Source organism: Dysidea avara, chromosome 3 (genome assembly GCF_963678975.1).
Source record: "Dysidea avara chromosome 3, odDysAvar1.4, whole genome shotgun sequence".
In the NCBI taxonomy this organism is placed as follows: Eukaryota; Metazoa; Porifera; class Demospongiae; order Dictyoceratida; family Dysideidae; genus Dysidea; species Dysidea avara.
In genome coordinates this window covers 41,914,065-41,931,909 of record NC_089274.1, presented here as the reverse complement: position 1 = coordinate 41,931,909, position 17,845 = coordinate 41,914,065, and the positions used below count along the sequence as shown (strand labels likewise).

The window sequence follows — 17,845 nt, the reverse complement described above, 5'->3', positions numbered from 1 at the left end:
GTTCAGTTACAAAGAAACCATTATGTAGAGAGTTCAGCTGCAAACAAATCACTCTGTAGAGAGTTCAGCTACAAAGAAACCGCCATGTAGAGAGTTCAGCCTCAAACAAACCACCTTGTAGAGAATTCAACTACAACAAATCACCCTGTAGAGAAGAAGTTACCTTGTAGAGAGTTCAGCTACAAAGAAACCATCATGTAGGGAGTTCAGCTACAAAGAAACCACCATGTAGAGAGTTTAGCTGCAAACAAATCACCTGCAGAGAGTTCAGCTAGAAACAAATCACCCCGTAGAGAGATCAGCTGGACAAAGTCACCTTGTAGAGAGTTCAGCTACAAAGGAACCATCATGTAGAGAGTTCAGCTGCAAACAAATCACCTGCAGAGAGTTCAGCTAGAAACAAATCACCCCGTAGAGAGATCAGCTGGACAAAGTCACCTTGTAGAGAGTTCAGCTACAAAGGAACCATCATGTAGAGAGTTCAGCTGCAAACAAATCATCCTGTAGAGAGTTCAGCTACAAAAAAATCACCCTGTAGAGAGTTCAGCTAGACGAAGTCACCTTATGGAGAGTTCAGCTACAAAGAAACCATCATGTAGAGAGTTCTGCTACAAACAAACCACCATGTAGAGAGTTTAGCTGCAAACAAATCACCTGTAGAGAGTTCAGCTAGAAACAAATCACCCTGTAGAGAGACCAGCTAGAAGAGGTCACCTTGTAGAGAGTTCAGCTACAAAGAAACCATCCTGTATATAGTTCAGCTACATTTCAAGTCACCCAGTAGAGAGATCAACTGCAAAAAAATATCCTGTGGGGAATAATGGGCATGTAATAAACATATGTATATAATTTGTATAATTACTAATAAAATCAAAAACAATTGAAGCATTAAAAATCTTCTTTAAGTTCTTTTCTTCTTCCTGTGGTAAAGAAAAAAACACATGGGTTAAAAAAGCCCCAAAGCCAGCCATAGGCCGGCTTTGCAGTATACAAATACAAAAAGAAGTGATATCTAATCCAAAACAGCCAAGCTGTAAAAAAAGGTGCGGCCCCCAAAAATGCCATGGTGAAAAAAGATGTGAAATCCAAGGTGGCGGCCAAGAAATGGCTGTGATGGTAGGTTAATGGTTACATTTTAATAACGACAATTCAGGTGAATTATGTGCCGCTTGGTCTTGGCACCAAATTCACCTGAATTGTCGTTATTAAAATGTAACCATTAACCTACCATCACAGCCATTTCTTGGCCGCCACCTTGGATTTCACATCTTTTTTCACCATGGCCTTTTTGGGGGCCGCACCTTTTTTTACAGCTTGGCTGTTTTTGATTAGATTCTATATAACGCCCAATACCACACCCTTGCTTAATTACAGATTGCGCGAAGGAGAAGATTAGCGAATGTCCATGGAGTGACTGCAGGAGAGCCAGAGGCCACTTTACACGTAAACAAGAAGATTACAAGTAAGTTTTTATGTTTCTCCATGCCAGCTGCCAGTGGATTCATTCACATAAAATATGTAATTAAACAATACAAGAAAACATTAAAACACATGCCACACTCTTTACAATACAGTTACATATAAAATACAAGTAAACAATCTTGTCTTGTGTAGCTGGCATGGCGAACTACCTTTGTGTTGGTGTCAGGCAATTCAATACATGCTTAATCTTTTTTGCCTTCACCTGACTTGGCTACTACTGTAGGCTCTGGCTGGCTTGGCTGTCTTCCTTTGTCTGGTTCATCTGGCTTGCATACTCCTACAGTATTGTGTAGCTATCTCCTGCAAGTTGTGTATGCATAATTATAGTGTGTCACCCATCACTGTGCCATTGCTACACCACTGATGAACCTTAGTTGATGTTGACACTGTGCTGTATATTGGCTAATAGTTTTTTATCTGTTGATGTTGCCTATAATGTATTGCTGCATACAATACTGCAATAATGTATAGTTCTCTCCTGTATGTTTTGTATACATATACTGTGTCATATACTGTGTACATATCACTGTGCCATTACCACAGCAATGAGTACTGGCACTTAGCTACTGGTGACCTTTAGTTACGATGCCACTATTGTGTTGTATCTGTCACTACTGTGACATATTGAGTTGATTTGGGGATCGTGCCTTCACCACCTAATAGCCTCACCAGGGGGCTGTCACGTTGGTGTATGTACTTGGTTGTGTGTGACGCGGTCCTAGTATTAATACAAGTATAAGAAAAAATTAGGAATTTTAAATTAGAGTAGGGACAGTGTATAGTGCTGCAATAAAAAGTACTGAAACAATCTGGATCAGAGTAGTACGTAATGTCCAAAAACTGTAAAACAATAAGAAGTGAATATCCCTACTGTGCTACACTCAATGCACAGTAGGGATATTCACTTCTTATTGTTTTACAGTATTTGGACATTATGTACTACTCTGATCCAGCTTGTTTCAGTACTTTTATTGCAGCACTATACACTGTCCCTACTCTAATTTAATTTTTTCTTATACTTGTTTGTGAAGTTTTTTGCAAGCTCATGACCACTAAATAGCCTGCTTTTCACAAAACCAATCGCAATATTTTAAGAGTTAATCACAGCACTATTGTACTAGATTATGACTCATAAAATAACAACTGATCAGTGGGCATGGCTCTACAAAAGCCTGCAGACAACAATGTACGTGGATTCGTGCATACCTACAGACTGATGAATGGGCGTGGCTACTACATGTCTACAGACAGTAATTTACATAAGTGGGCATGGCTCAAGAAAGAAGCAGGGCTATGCTATGACGTGTAGTAACACGTCCACATTTTAGAGCATTCAGCTGTGTCTTCCCGGGATTTTTCCAAATGTTTATAGTAGCATGCTCTAGAATGGTCAGCTGTATTTTTACGAGATTTCTCCACATCTTTGTCATATGATGCTTTGGTGCTTTCAGCGGATTTCATACGTGAACCTGTCACATGTTTGTAATATTCATCAAGATGGCGCTGTGATCTGTCTTCACTGCTGTAATTTTCCTTTTATTTAAGAATATGTCATCTTTGTGGGCTTCATAATAGGCCTTAATTTTACTTTTCCTTCTATTCCTCCATGCCGCTGGCTTTATCACTCCGAATATTACCTCAGAAAAAACACACAAAGCAATAATGACAATAAAACCCTTCAATTGTATTTTTTCACACACATATATGTAACAACCGGGTTTAGCAAGGCTAATACTGTAATAGCGAAGAATATGTTAGTCGCAAAGAAATGCATTTAGAAATGCAAGCAGTTAAACCTATCTGCTTAACTTTGCTAACAACAAACACTAATACTAAACAAGATGTCTTACTCGTGTATTTTGTTGACGACGTATGATAGGTCCCGTATAAACCAAACGTCAAAATCACAAGCATATTCTAAAAGTTTGGTGCGATAACACGTGTATTCCAATATATTACTGCGTAATGTACCGGTATGATTATGGAAGCCCTACTGATGAGCGATGGCCACGATAAAGTAGGATCAAAGGAAAATCAGTAAGACAATAGTGCATACATTGTAGGATATTTAAAATACTAAAGGTTTCATCTCCATGAAATTCTAAGCATTTTTGTGAAAGACGTAAGGCTGTAGCTGTAGCCAATTTTCCTCTACGCTTGGCTGAACACATCAGGCAGGCAATGAGGCAGTAGAAAATTTGCAAAAATAATTTTTCTTAAAACATTTCGTAGCACCTAGTCGAAAATGCTTCAGGTCGTTTTGAAGACATGTTTGGGCTTGATTATACCTGACCAATACTGTCAAGTGGCCGTGAAGGATTTGCGAAGATGATTTGGGTTGATTTATTTCCGTGGACCACGCCCACACCTTTGTTGCCCTTACTATACAGTACTATTGTACTGTATGATGAACAAAATGGCAAATTTCAGTATTTTCTGAAATACACATACTGTTTCCTTTTCACTTGATACTTACTAGTGGACCAATACTCATTGCAAAGAACCACTAGAGGGTTGTTTTGAGGTGAAGGATGCTTTTCAAGGTGGTTTTTATGTGTGCGTTCTATTAGGATTTTTGCAAAAAACATGGGTGATCCCTATTGTGAACCCACTATCGTGGTTCATGATATCAGCTAACCTCAGGCTGCAGCAACTGGACATGTATTGCTGGTAGCCTTGTTTGTAATGACTTCGGCACAGGATGCAGTATTTGTGTTTTTGGTGGCCTTAGTTGAAAAGATGGCAATTCAGACCTCAACACTTGAACATGTACAGTTGGCAGCCTGGGCTGGAAAGATGGTTGCCTAGGCCTTAAAACTTGCAGTGTTGATGGCCTTGGTTGGAGGAATGGTGGTGTAGGTTGGCACGGCTCTGATGGTGATAATTGGTGTATTTGTGGTAGGGCTGAGCGATACTGCCATTTTAGTATCACGAACGATACTAAAGCCACTATTCACGATACTGAATAGTTCACGATACTTACAAATAAGTCAATCATAGCTGGTGCTACATAGCATATTGCTCAGCATTCCTGCAGGAAGTCCTTATAGGTGATAGCAAACTAGCCACTATCATCCTTGTTTACAGTAACAGTTATTGTAACCCATGCTTTGAGGTTGTTATGGTGTTCACACCTCTCTGCAGGGGAAACCAGATGGGTGGACTTTATCATTTCCAAGGATTCTTAGCCTAGTACTGCATAACAAATGGATTTTGAATGACAGTAATGTACAGGCATGGTATCACGATAGTTAATAACAAAATATCGCGATATCGATACTTTCAAAATATCGCGATATATCGCTAAAACGGTAGTATCGCTCAGCCCTAATTTGTGGTGGCCGGCAGTGATTGGTGTGGTTGCTGCTGCAACTGTTGGGACTGTTGCAAGGCCCGCTGTTGTTCCTCCCTTCTTGCTGCCATCCAGGTCTGCAATGATACTTGTCCTGGCTCATCGGGGCAGTAGTTAATGCCATAGTATTGCATGTGTCCATTCTCCACTACAAAATTAAATACCCCTAGTATGTGTAATGATGTAATACTATATTACTTACAATTCATTGGCTTGCCACACTTTTTACAAGTATATGATTTCTTCTTAGGAGGAGGAAGTTGTGAGCTACCGGTGTTCTCTTCCTGCAGTTTTCTTCGTTGCTGCTGAAATGTAGTGGTGCTGGACATTCCTTCTACAGACCAATTATCTAATTGTCTATAGACATGCAAAAAACACCTGCTTCCACTCCTATTTCTACTCCACACATCTCCACACATTATTGTTGTTTCATCCAATCCCTTTATAAGGTGTTAATATACTGCTACTAGTAGTTAGTAAAGGACGTATTTGTATACTAATGTCTGATCCCATAGTCACAACAACTTGTGGTCCCACACATCTACTTGTGTTTGCTGTAACTCTTCCTCTTGCTTTCCCAGAACAGTCCTCTGGCTCAGGAAATTGGTGAGCTGGTCCTGGAGGAGTAAGAGGAATTTCAGGAAGCTGCCGTGCTGGCTGTATGTCAGAGGCTCCATGGTGTGATGGCTGGTGACTAATCATTCCCTGCATACCAAATGAAGCCTCAAAACTCCTTCTTCTGTGTTTGTCCCAGTTTCGCTAGAGCATTCAAAATAATAAGCTTCTGACAATACAGAATAATTACCAATGATGTTAGGTTAACTGGATAGAGAGCCAAGTTTGTTTCCTCTGAGAATAGTACAATCAAGAGTAAAGAGCATTATAATCCTTTAGTATTAACTGCCACCTGGATAAGTAAGCTCATTTCTGTCCACCTAAAGTAGTAACGCATAATTTTGTTTGTGATGACCATTACTCTGTCATCCCACCTGTACTAGAGGTTTTTCCTTCCTTGAGGTAGCAATTAGTTAGAAGAATGAAAATTCCCTCAACAATTCGACTGTCACCAGGACTGAGAGGTACTGAATATCCAGAGAGAAAGGATCTGTGTGTTACACACTTAGAAAGAAATTTCAATGCATAAAATATGCACCTGGCCATAAGCTCTGAGTGTGAATGCTCAGCTTTCCTGTACCTACAGAATCGTTCTCTAGGTTGGAGTAAGCTTCTGAGGATAGCATCAATCTTTTATCAAAGCTGTCCAGAGCATTGTACAAGGCCTTGATAAGGGCCACTTCATCAGAGGATACTGCTATTCCAGCCGATCTTACCAGCACCTCAGCTAGCTGCCCAACCTTGTCCCAGCCAAGGATTCCTTTGGGATCTGCAGTATAAATAGAAGCATTGACTTCAGAACTTCTGGTGGCTTCTACTTCCTACTTAATTTCTCTCAGTTTATACACAGTTTCTTACAAATAGCACTGAACTCACCTCTTCCTCATGTTGTTTGTCTGTGTCCTTTTCACCTGGCTCATCTTCATCTCCCAGAGTTTCCACACTAATCATCAAATCTTGCTCTTCAAGTGGTGACATACACACTGTATCTACACTTGAATCAATGAAGCCTTCATCCATTGAGGAATCTTGGACTTCATCATCATCATCATCATCATCATTATCCTTCTCCTCAACTTCCTCAATTGATGGTAGTTTCTCTCCAGAATGGCAAAGCAGATATTCCACCTCAAAGTACTCTCTGTCATGATGGCAGGTGGTGCATGGTGGTGTGGAAACAATTTGTAGCCATGAAAGGACATGCTGAACTGGTTGACCTGGCATATATATGATAGCTTGTGTATGTAGTATCGCAATAAAACTTACCTTGCAGACAAGCTCAAGGGTGAAGGTACGATAATCCTTGCTCTGCTGCTGTGCCATTGCGAGTGCCCGTGCCTGGTTCCATCTCAAAAGTCTCTATGTCTGAAAATGCACAATGCTAGCTGAAGTGCCTGGAATGAACCCAACAATATAAGAGAACATGCAATCAGTGCCAGTTACACATGTGTAGTCATAACCTTGCCAGATGAAGATGAACGACTCTAAAGATGTGGTACCACGTGCACACCGATACACTGGCAACTCCATATACCTTTTTTATATGACCTGTGATTGTGTACAGAGACATCTGGGGGATCTTGAATGCATGGTACATGCTTTGTTTCTTCCCAGATGGACAGGTGAGAATCCGGTCATTGAATACAGGTGTACCAAGGGAGTCGGTGGAAATTCCCATCTCTAACAACAGTTCTTCAATGAGCTGTACAGTCAACTCAGCTCCTCTTGTCTTCCTCTTACAATGCCTAGCTAGTTCATTCTTGTTGATGGCCTTCTCTATGGCATCCATGGAAGGCTCCATCACCCCCTGCTGCTGCAAACACTGCCTCTTGGCATCACACAGATTACTGAAACACCGCAGTTTAATATTAAAGCACAACAAGTAACTGCACATTTACTGGTAATCTTCTGCATCCCACTCAAAGATTCTCTCTGAGAGATGAGCCATAAACTTCCCATAGAGGGGATGGGATTCAGAGGTGCATCCATGGCCGAGTCTTCTCATGAAGTGCCATGTGTCTAGCCTTACCTGCACATGTCGCAATTTAAAATCCTTGCAGCATAAAAGTATATACATACTTGCAATCTACTCCATTCCTTAAAGAGTTGTGCACACCGAGCTGTTCCACCAGGACTGCAGCAGTCGGTGTTGGTGTGTAATAGAACTAGGGAATCCTGTCCAGCCTTTTCATACCTGAAAGCAATATAGCACATTGTAAGAGGTTATTTGGCCAATTAAATATCCTTTGAATTAATCCTAAGGCCATTGGTTGAAGGCCATTGGTTGAAGGCCCTCCAGCCCCTCTGATTCAGTTAAGACTGATTTTAGCACTTCCCCATTTTCATTCCCCACATTAGTACACCAAGATGCTGTACCAGCAGACTTTCCTTGTAATTTCCTGCACACCTTCTTAGTAGAATCTATCTTCAAGACATTTCCTAAGACTGAAGTGCAGGTAGTAAGAATTTGAGGTAGTCGCCTGAGGATGTCTTTGGCATACACCTTCAGAAACCAGCTGGGTAGCCATGACATATGTAAATGCTATATGAAACTTTGCCAGTATTTGTAGAGTATATGTGAGTGGTTCAAGTAAAATCCAAGTATTATTGCCGTATTATACAATTATATAATTTAGTCTGTGAGGAATGTCGTATCAACATAATAACTTTTTTTGATAACTTTTGTGCATGGTGAAGTCATAATGATGACATCATAATGCTAAATTTTAATCTGCATTTTTTTCAGATTTGTTTTAAAGAAATAAAATTTGGATTTTACTTGAACCTCTCACATATATACCTAGCACTTCCAACTGTTTCGATTCGTAGAGGCTGATCAAACATAAGAGGAGTTTGTGTTCCAGTCATCCGATTAGCTAAACCCTCACTATAGTAAGATTGAAAAGCATTACATGTACTAGGTGTGCATGTGGCAATACCTGTATAGCTTGCAGTCACCATATTACTTGAACTGACAATTTGTCCATTCCTCAGTGTGTTGCTCTAATATTCTATCTCGAAGTGCTGTGGGGCTGTTACCCAGAGTCCGACTCCTCAAAGAATCACCACAGGAATGGCACATGCTCGCTTTTTAGTTAGGATGGCAGGAAACTGTGTTCCTCTTTCTGTTGCCAGGTGATGGATCAAACTTCAAGAAAAAAATGAACACTTAGCTATCAACGAATCAATCCAGGAGCAATTTACCATTCATCCCAGCTCTGGTATTACTTCTTGCAGTAATTATTGTTGCACTTGAGTTCTTCAGTGGCCATAAAGTAATTATTGCTGAAGTCTACAACCCTCCACAAAGTCTTCTTGTAAAGATCCTTCATTCTGTAGTGTATAACAACACAATTACTAATACATTCTGTTGATTCTGTTTAAATGCTTTCTTACACTAATGTCCCAATGTTACAAACTGGATGCTTGAATACCACCTTCCAGTTCCTGACAGGCATCCACAGAAATAGCCTGTGGGTAACGTAAGTGTCAGGTTGTGGCTTCTGGTTTATACTGAATTTGGGAGATAGCGGATGCCGCCACCACAGTATAGATTCAGCATCATCTTTGATCTTATTCTTCCCTACAAACAAAGTCTCCCCAATCCACTGCTGGTCAGTTCCGGATATCTTCAGTTTAGAAGTTGTTTCCAGAGCTGGATTCTTTTCATCCTTGAATCTCCAACTGTCTGGGAGATAGTCCATCTCTTTCTACACATTCAATATGGAAGAGAACATATTGTCAGTTTCTTGCAAATCCAGTTACTGTAAAAGCAGGGTCTTAAGCTTAGGACCACAATTATGACCGGCTGTTGCAGGTTGGGAAGCTTTCAATGCTGATGTCATCTGCAATGAATAGCACTCTTGCATATATGGTTATAGCATTTCCATAATATGTACCTCCATTGTGGTGGGGACTTCGGGGAACTACCGCTACCATGGTGATGAGGTGAGTAGACCATGGATAACTGCGTGGTACCAAAAGATTGAGAGACACGAGCAAAAGATATGGAGACAGAAACAGAAGTCTGCATAAAATTCTTCATGATTAGTGCACTCAATGACAAGCCAATCTGTACTGGACATTGCTGGTTAGCCAATTCACATTGTGTAAGTGACATGTGGGTATGACAGGGCTATATATTAGTAACATAAAATATACGTATGCTTCTATATGCAAGCATTACAATCACAGTGGAGAGGGCATCAGTAGTGACTAGTGATGCAGAGTGGCTGGAGTAAGTACCTGTACTGACAACAGTGACAGTAGTTAGAGTTGAGGTAGTCACAGTGTTAATGATGGTGACGCTAACAACAGATGATTTCCACCATGGCACAATTTGCTATGCATTATCAATACGTGTCTGCTGAGCTACTTACATATTTATTTACCTCAATAAATGTCCCAGTACTACTCAGGTTGCCTTGCTCTACCTATAATAGTATGGACAATGAATGATCTGCAGTGCAATGTCATGCAGGTATATAGCAAGTGACAGCTAGTAGCTATGAAGCTAGAGTTTGCACATCATGTATGTAAGTACTGCCAATGACATTTCAGCAATGGCCTATATTTAGCAATGGCTTTCTTATGTACAAACTAACAATCACAAATGGGGACATGAAAATCACACAAAGAAATATACCTTATGTTTACAGGAAGCACTATACTGTCCACAATACTGGTACCATCCCTCTCCGAGGTTGGTAGCCACTCAATGCATTCTACAGATTAACAAAATTATTAGAGTCACACTTTAAGTATGTGTTTATTGCATCAAACAACATATTAATGTATTCCATCTGGTAGCCTGAGCAAGACTCCAACAGTCATGTCACACAGCAAAGTGTAGAAATAGCCACCAAACCTCACGATAAATAACATTGCCAAAATACTATCACATAAACAAGTGTAATTCACCTATGTAGTACATGTTTTAATATGTCAAATGTGTGTAAGTAATTATACAGGATACAAGTCATACAACACATCATCATTGCTCTGTAGTTATCATGAGATCAAGTTTTTCTTTGCTTGTCTGTAGCTATATATGTGCCCTGTTAATTTTTGCATATATGACACTTTAGTTATTTGAATTTTTAAGCTAATTTTGTAATTATTGCAATGCAACATATCCTACTAGGGGGGAAAAAAATTGTAAATTTAAACAAGTAGAATAGGGATTGAAGCTGTGATTCTGAAAAAAAAACTGCGTAAACAAGAAGTAAATCCTATTTTGACTCTTCAAATAAAAAGCCGAAATAGGATTCTTAAATTCAATGTACACAAATCAAGCTGCTTGGCTTGTATTGATGTATTAAGCAGTATTGTGAATCACCATCCCTATCACTTCTTGTTCACTCAGTTTGTTTCAGAATCACAACTTCGATCCCTATTCTACTTGTTTAAATTTATAAATTTTTTGCCCCCCTAGTTTCTGAAACATTTTCATGTCCATGCACATGGACAACACAATTTTATGGCTGGTGTGCACTGCATGCAGTAATATAGTACTGATGTAATATATAGTACTGTAGTAATACGTATATGAAGGCTTGCTCCATGATACTCAAGCATCTGTCTACTAGCTACAGGTAGAGTGTGTACTCATGATCAGTCTTATGGAATAGCTATAAACTCTGAAAAGGCATGTTCATGCAACAGGCTGTATTCACCCAACATGTTAAATGCTTTGGTCCACAACAGTAAAGGCATTGATAGCATTGAAATTGTATAATTACCCTACCAATCTGTAAAAAGTAGCTATCTGTAGCTATTATTTAGTCTTCTCTCATGCAGATCCTTAAGGAAACTGCTTTCAATCTTTCGATCATGTACGAAGGAGACACGCCCTCTTTTGAATTCTGTTTTTTTTTATGATGGAAGTTTTTTTTTTGTTTAATATAAAAGATGATAATATAAATCAACAAAAAAATAGAAAAGGTCTTCACGTTCAAACGGTGGGCAGAGAAACAAACTCTGTCCAATCCTGTGATGATGGAATTGTTGCCATTACAGAAGCAGCATTGCCATGTTGAACATCAATAGCAACTAGTGTTGCAACGATACAGTGTGTAGACGTATCGATATATTGCCTGTGATGTATCGCGATACAGCGATATATTGCGTGATACAAATTGTAGTCTAAGCAATGGTCTATGTTGTTTTTAATGGATTTTTTTTGTTTTTTTAAGAGAAATAAGTGAGTAAATTTTTCTTTGAGAAGCATTACATACTATTTAGTTTAACCACAATGTACAATAATTTGATTGTCAGCCATGTTAACAAGCCACGATATGTCAATATATCATGATACGCGATATATCGATACGGTTTGACTTTGTATCAATACAGCGATATTGTCTTAAAACGATACGATACACGATATATCAATATATTGTTGCATCTCTAATAGCAACCTTCTGAATTAAATTTCCGGTAGCTTATAAGGCCTGATACATATACTGGAAGGCGATACTGTTTTCTTGCGCAAATTCTTTCCCCAAAGCCTCAGAGCTGCCCTTAATTTTTGATCACGTAAAAAGGGGACACACCTTCAAAGGATTACGCTATTTCTGATAGCTTACGAGGTTTGTTATGTTGATTCTTGACTGATAAACAGCTGTAGCAGCCCTTAGGAAAGTTCCCGGAATGCGGTTTCAGTGACGGGCTATGGGCCACACCCCCTTCACTGACATGAGTTGAAGAACTCTAAAATGTTCTGAAACAAATTTCAGTTGAGTAGCATTTATGTTTAATGTTTAGTTTAATACATCTTGATGAGTTTTAGTCCCATTCGTTCCTTCAAATGGTATTTTTTAAACTGCTGTACTTTTGCTTTTATGGCTTCATGGGTGAATGGCGTCTCAAAGCCATGACTCTTGCTCTATATCTCACAATTGCCTTAGAAATCAAAGATTTTAATATCACGCAGACCTGATTTTAAAATACGCCATACGTTTTTAGTGCTGATATCTAGCTGTAGATGCACGAAAAAAGAAGAAGAAGAAGATGGAGAGTTGGGACGGTTTTGGAAAATTTAAAAAACTCCCAAAACCACTTCTCTTGTGTTTTATACTTCAAGGTCAGTCTTTACAACACTAGAGGAAGGTCTGGAAGGTTTTTGAAACACATCCAAAACCTGGAAGGCTGCTTTTGGCGGGCGTTCTATTAGAGAGTTTTGAACATTTTTCCTATTATGAACCACTATCATGGTTCATGATAAGGTCACAGATAGACTGATAATCAACTGGGTTAGTTATCAGCAATTTGTTTAATCAACCATTCCATTTGGGACATTATTGTTAACAAAAATAAATAGCTATGTACATGTATAGCATGTAGCTCTGCTTTTTGCAATTAAATAATTGCTGGATCCTGCATGGAAATGTTGTGAAGAATCAACTTGCTGACAGGTGCCATCAGAAAGGCAGGTATGTGTCTCATGTACCAACACGGTTTTATGCTCAGGCACACTGACTAACTAATTTCACTGCTGCAAAGCTATAGGTAAAAACAGATGGCAACAGCATGGTGACACTTGTGGCAGTCATGATTGCAGTGGAAACAGTAGGGGTGACTAAAGACTCTTGGGTGTCCTGTATCATATATAAATCAGGATGGAAACTCAGACTTGGTGAATCACCTTTCCCTCCACCACTTTGGGAGATACCACTAATGTAGATTTCTTTAAACCCTGTGAAGACAAAATATTATAGCAGTATACATAAGAAAGGTGTACTGCTACAATATACAGGGTTTAAAGACACCTGTTCAACTTGACCAGTAGATTGACTGGTAAAAGTAGAAGAGTATGTAGGTTGGCTCTGTGAATACACAGAGAGATAGCTACACATAAACATAGTTATACAAACAGATTTATAATTATTAATTAATGTATGTATGATTTATAGGGCCCCATACAAAATGCTGCTTACAAGTTGATGGTACTAGCAAACGCATTCTTTACTCCGGTCTTCATGACTGGGACATGCCAGTATCCGTTGAATAGCCCTGTCCCATAGGATTCTCACCCCTGCCAAACTTTTCTCCTGCTGCAAAACAATACAATCTTTGTTTCCACTCGTGAACAGATTTCCCCTTGTGGCTTTTCCTGCAAGAAGAGCACGAGGACATCGCTGGTTTATAAGTTAGCTATTACTGTAAATGATAATAGACTTTTACTCCACCTCACATGCCACGTTAATCGAACATGGACTCCTAGAGAGTGCGCATGCGTGCGCCTGCGTCTGTCCTTGTCTCCTTGTCCAGGGAGAAGTACAATTGAGGTATAAAGCCTAATTATGTGTGGGTTGAAAACAAAATTGCCATCAAGTAGCACATTTACGGTATACTGTACACTTAAATGTGGAGTTATTTTAATTGAATTATATTTGGCATTCAGTATGTACAAACTTGTCAAATGAATCAGTAAATTGTACAGTAAGTTAACTTTTGCATGTATGCAATTGTAATGAGTATAGTCTTCTTTACAGGTTTAACGTTAACAGTCATTACCAATACACTGTAGCTTGAGCCAAAATTTGTGTGTTATTAACTAGTACAATTGTCTGTTGATGCATTGACCACAGCATGGTTGTGAACATGCATCTTAAACATTGGTATTAACTGCCACTAAGAAGACTACACAAACTGCACACATGCAAAAGTTAACTTACAGTGCCATTTGATAATTCATTTGACAAGTCTGTACATATATTGAATGCAAAATATAAAATAGGAAAACTACATAAGAGTATTTCACTCCATATTCAAGTGCATGATATACTGTGATGTACTATACTGGGACTACTTGATGGCCATTTTATTTTGTTTTCAACCCACACATAATTAGGTTTGGTGGGCACCCCTTCTAATATTGATAAATACACCATAACCAAAAAGGGTGCTTTTATCCACCCTGTAACAATAATTTTTCTAAGCTATCCTACTAATAACCCCAAGCAATAAGTCACCTGAGACCACTATAGAGTTCATGATGAGCTATGCATGAGTTCTGCATGAGTATTACAAGTTATCCTTTTGGTTCATGATAATATATTACACATTTTATCACAGCAATAAAAGTGTTTTGATTAAAAATTTTTTTGATTAAAATTATTCTCTTGTTCTCTTCTTCCTACAGTAAAGAAAGAAGAGAAAAAAGGACAAGTAAAAGTCAGCCCTAAAACCACATTATGGCCAGTTTTGAGACTAATAATTTACAATTACAAAAAGAAGTGATATCTAAACTAAAACAGCCAAGCTGTGAAGCCCCCCAAAAGAGCTATGGTGAAAAACGTTGTGAAATCAAACGTGGTGGTCAAGAAATCATTATGCCTGCAATGATGTTAATGCCAATCATTTCTAATGACAGTGTAATCATTGGCATTGTAGCATCATTGCAGCCATGCCATTTCTTGTTCGCCCCCTTTGATTTCACATCTTTTTCACCTTAGCTCTTTTGGAGGCCGCACCCCTTTTCACAGTTTGGCTGTTTTAGTTTATATTAGAAATTCTACAAATATTCCTTAGCACATACATAAATGGTGGTTAGTACCATTACTATTAATTGATCTGTAAAAAATAACAAGCTGGCATAAATAGTATGACATCCACACAATGTGGACATTTAAACATGCTCCTACATCAACATCATCCCTTTGCACATTAACATACTGGGCACATTCATAGCTAAGAGACTGCTGCTTGGTGCCAAAGTTTCCACGACTAGTGACATCTACGACTGACACTACACATCCCCACATTACTGAGAAACACATTTGTAAATAACAAGTGGGCTCTGAATACAATGCAGTGCTTGTGTGGATGTATGGTGTGTGTAATGAAATGCAAATATGTGCCCATGCATACCACTTAGTTGCTGCAAGTGGCAAACCATCAGTTGTCCTGGACTCGTAGCATATCTTCCGAATAGCTAATATTTAAAATGTGCAACATTTTCCAACAAAACAGCACTTTAATTATGAAGTCAAAGAGATTGTGGTAACAAATTGATGACATGCACTATAAGTACATTTAACAGACAGTACATGGTTAAAAATCATAGGAGGTTAGTCATGCCTTATAAAACGTGTCATGATTACAAGGGCTTCAACCCATTCACCCTACAACATTGATATCAAGTATTCTAATGTACTGTACGAATTGAAAACTGATAATTTTTCCAGTCTCCTAACAATTTGCCTTGCATTCGTAGTGCAGAAACTCCATGCAAACACAACTTGGCTGTAAAAAAAAAACAAGTTGATGTTGTGCTACTTCCAAAAACCAGGTGCTAGATGTATAGCTGGAAATATATATTAATAATGCAATTATGCATAGCTTTGTAATTTTGGATTTTGTAATTGGTGAATTATTTTGTAATTCTGTAATTACATTCCTATGCATTGCTAAGGGAGCGATTTTCGAACAAACCGTTTTCAACAATTTATTACACACAGAAGTATCTTCTCAATCGTTTTATAGATACTGTTTTTTCCTGCAAATTCTCTCTACAAAACCTCAAGACTACTCTTCATTGTCGTATGCGTACATATAGGGACACGCCCCTTTTCGAGTCGAAGAGATACGCATTTTCTAGTAGCCTAAGAGGCCTGCTACAGTGTATTTTAGTAGTTAAATGCATGAAGAGCCCAGTGGGAAGGTAGTTCACGAAGTTTGTAGAAAGTCGCTACACCCGTATTTCAAACCGGCTAAAAGAAACCACCTCAGTGCAAACCTTGCCTATGCTCAAGTTTAACGCAGGCTTCATTTAGTGTTTAATTTTCATAGGCTGACTGCTTTTACCACTAAAAGGATTAGTTCACATGGGTGCGTACGGACAAACATAGATAGATAGATCGATAGGTAGATAGGTACACACACACACACACACTCACGTTTTTATAAAAACTATTTCAGTAAACCAGGGCTTGACTGGGCGCGCACACAGCCGGCTGGAAAACAAAAAAAAACAAACAAAAAAAAAACAGGGCATCATGAAATGAAAGTACTTTAGTCTATACCCATGACTGAATTAGGGATTAAATGTCCACTAGTACATCTGCAGGTGTAGGTGACCTCCCTTGTTTCCCTACACTTTATGGCTATCATCCCTAATCGAACTTAAATTTCCTAATTTTCCTTGTACTTGTATACTTATATGTACGTACCTACGTACCTGCTCCCAGGTAGGTATATGCCTAATATGCAACCAACAACTCTTTTGAAGTATGATGTCATGGTGTATATGATAATATTTACCATTAATTTCCCTACGCATTGCTTTATATGTATGTATTCAGGTGTGTATACGTATGCAGTTCACCTAGGTTTTGTATTGTTCAATGTGTTTACATACAGTGGATACTGTCTACCATTGATTACCTAAGTAATCACCGAAATGTTACTGCTGATCACACAAGAGTTTGGATTGCCAAAGTGATTATGGCCCTGGTTACTATAATGAGAAAAACTGAGGTCTTGATTCCATCTGACTCCAATGCCTTAAAAATAATGTTATCAAGCTTGAGTTTGGAGAAATCACTGTGCACTGATGTTGTCATTAAGATGGAGGGATCTTTAAGGTAAATCATGTTTGTGATTGACTATAGTAGTTATTAGAGTAGCTGTGTAATAGTCATGTTAAATTAATCAGTTGCTATAAAAAACTTGTTATTGTGACAGCCACATATTTGCACACATCTGTTTAAGGAATACATGTGTGCAGCACCTACAGCTGCTTTTGGCCAGCAGCACATGCACCTAGTTTTAAAAAATTGCCTTCAAATGTTGGAGAGTAATATAAATTATGAATTGAGTATGTAATAGTTATACCATGGCTGCGAGCCTATACCATGGCTGTAGTGTCCACATTTGTGCAGCTATATGATCACAATTAAGTCAAGTAGGCAGTGGTACACAACAACATACAGGTAGGTCCAGTCATGGATATTTTCTCCTTCCCACAACTTTTCAAACACACCTTATGTAACTAATGTCTTTGTATCTAATGTCTTTGAGCAGGCTGTAGGACCAGGTGTCCTACAGACCTTCAGCACTTGTGCTGTAAAGCTTTAATATAATTAATTAATATCCATTTGGTTCTACTTGGAGTACTTAGAGATAATGAGTCACTCTCTAGAATTCCTACGGATATAATTACATGAAAATAACAAGGAGAAAACATCCTGACCGTCTGGTAGACTCCTGTAAGCATAAATCTGATGGCTGCAGGTTCGAGGCTACCTAGGTCCAGTCATGGATTTTTTTCTCCTTCCTGCAACTTTTCAAACACACCTTATGTAACTAATGTCTTTGTATCTAATGTTTTTGAGCAGGTTGTAGGACCAGGTGTCCTACAGACCTTCAGCACTTGTGCTGTAAAGCCTTAAT

At 38.8% G+C, this 17,845-nt stretch overlaps 1 protein-coding gene across 1 annotated transcript in view; it reads left to right on the top strand.

Moving 5' to 3' along the window:
- Window positions 1-17,845, top strand: part of LOC136251031 (uncharacterized) — an 84,240-nt gene that overhangs the window by 32,259 nt on the left and 34,136 nt on the right. Inside the window, exon 6 of the mRNA XM_066043412.1 lies at window positions 16,814-17,037. Within this exon, the coding sequence (XP_065899484.1) occupies window positions 16,814-17,037 (224 nt within the window). The remainder of the gene's footprint in view (window positions 1-16,813; window positions 17,038-17,845) is intronic.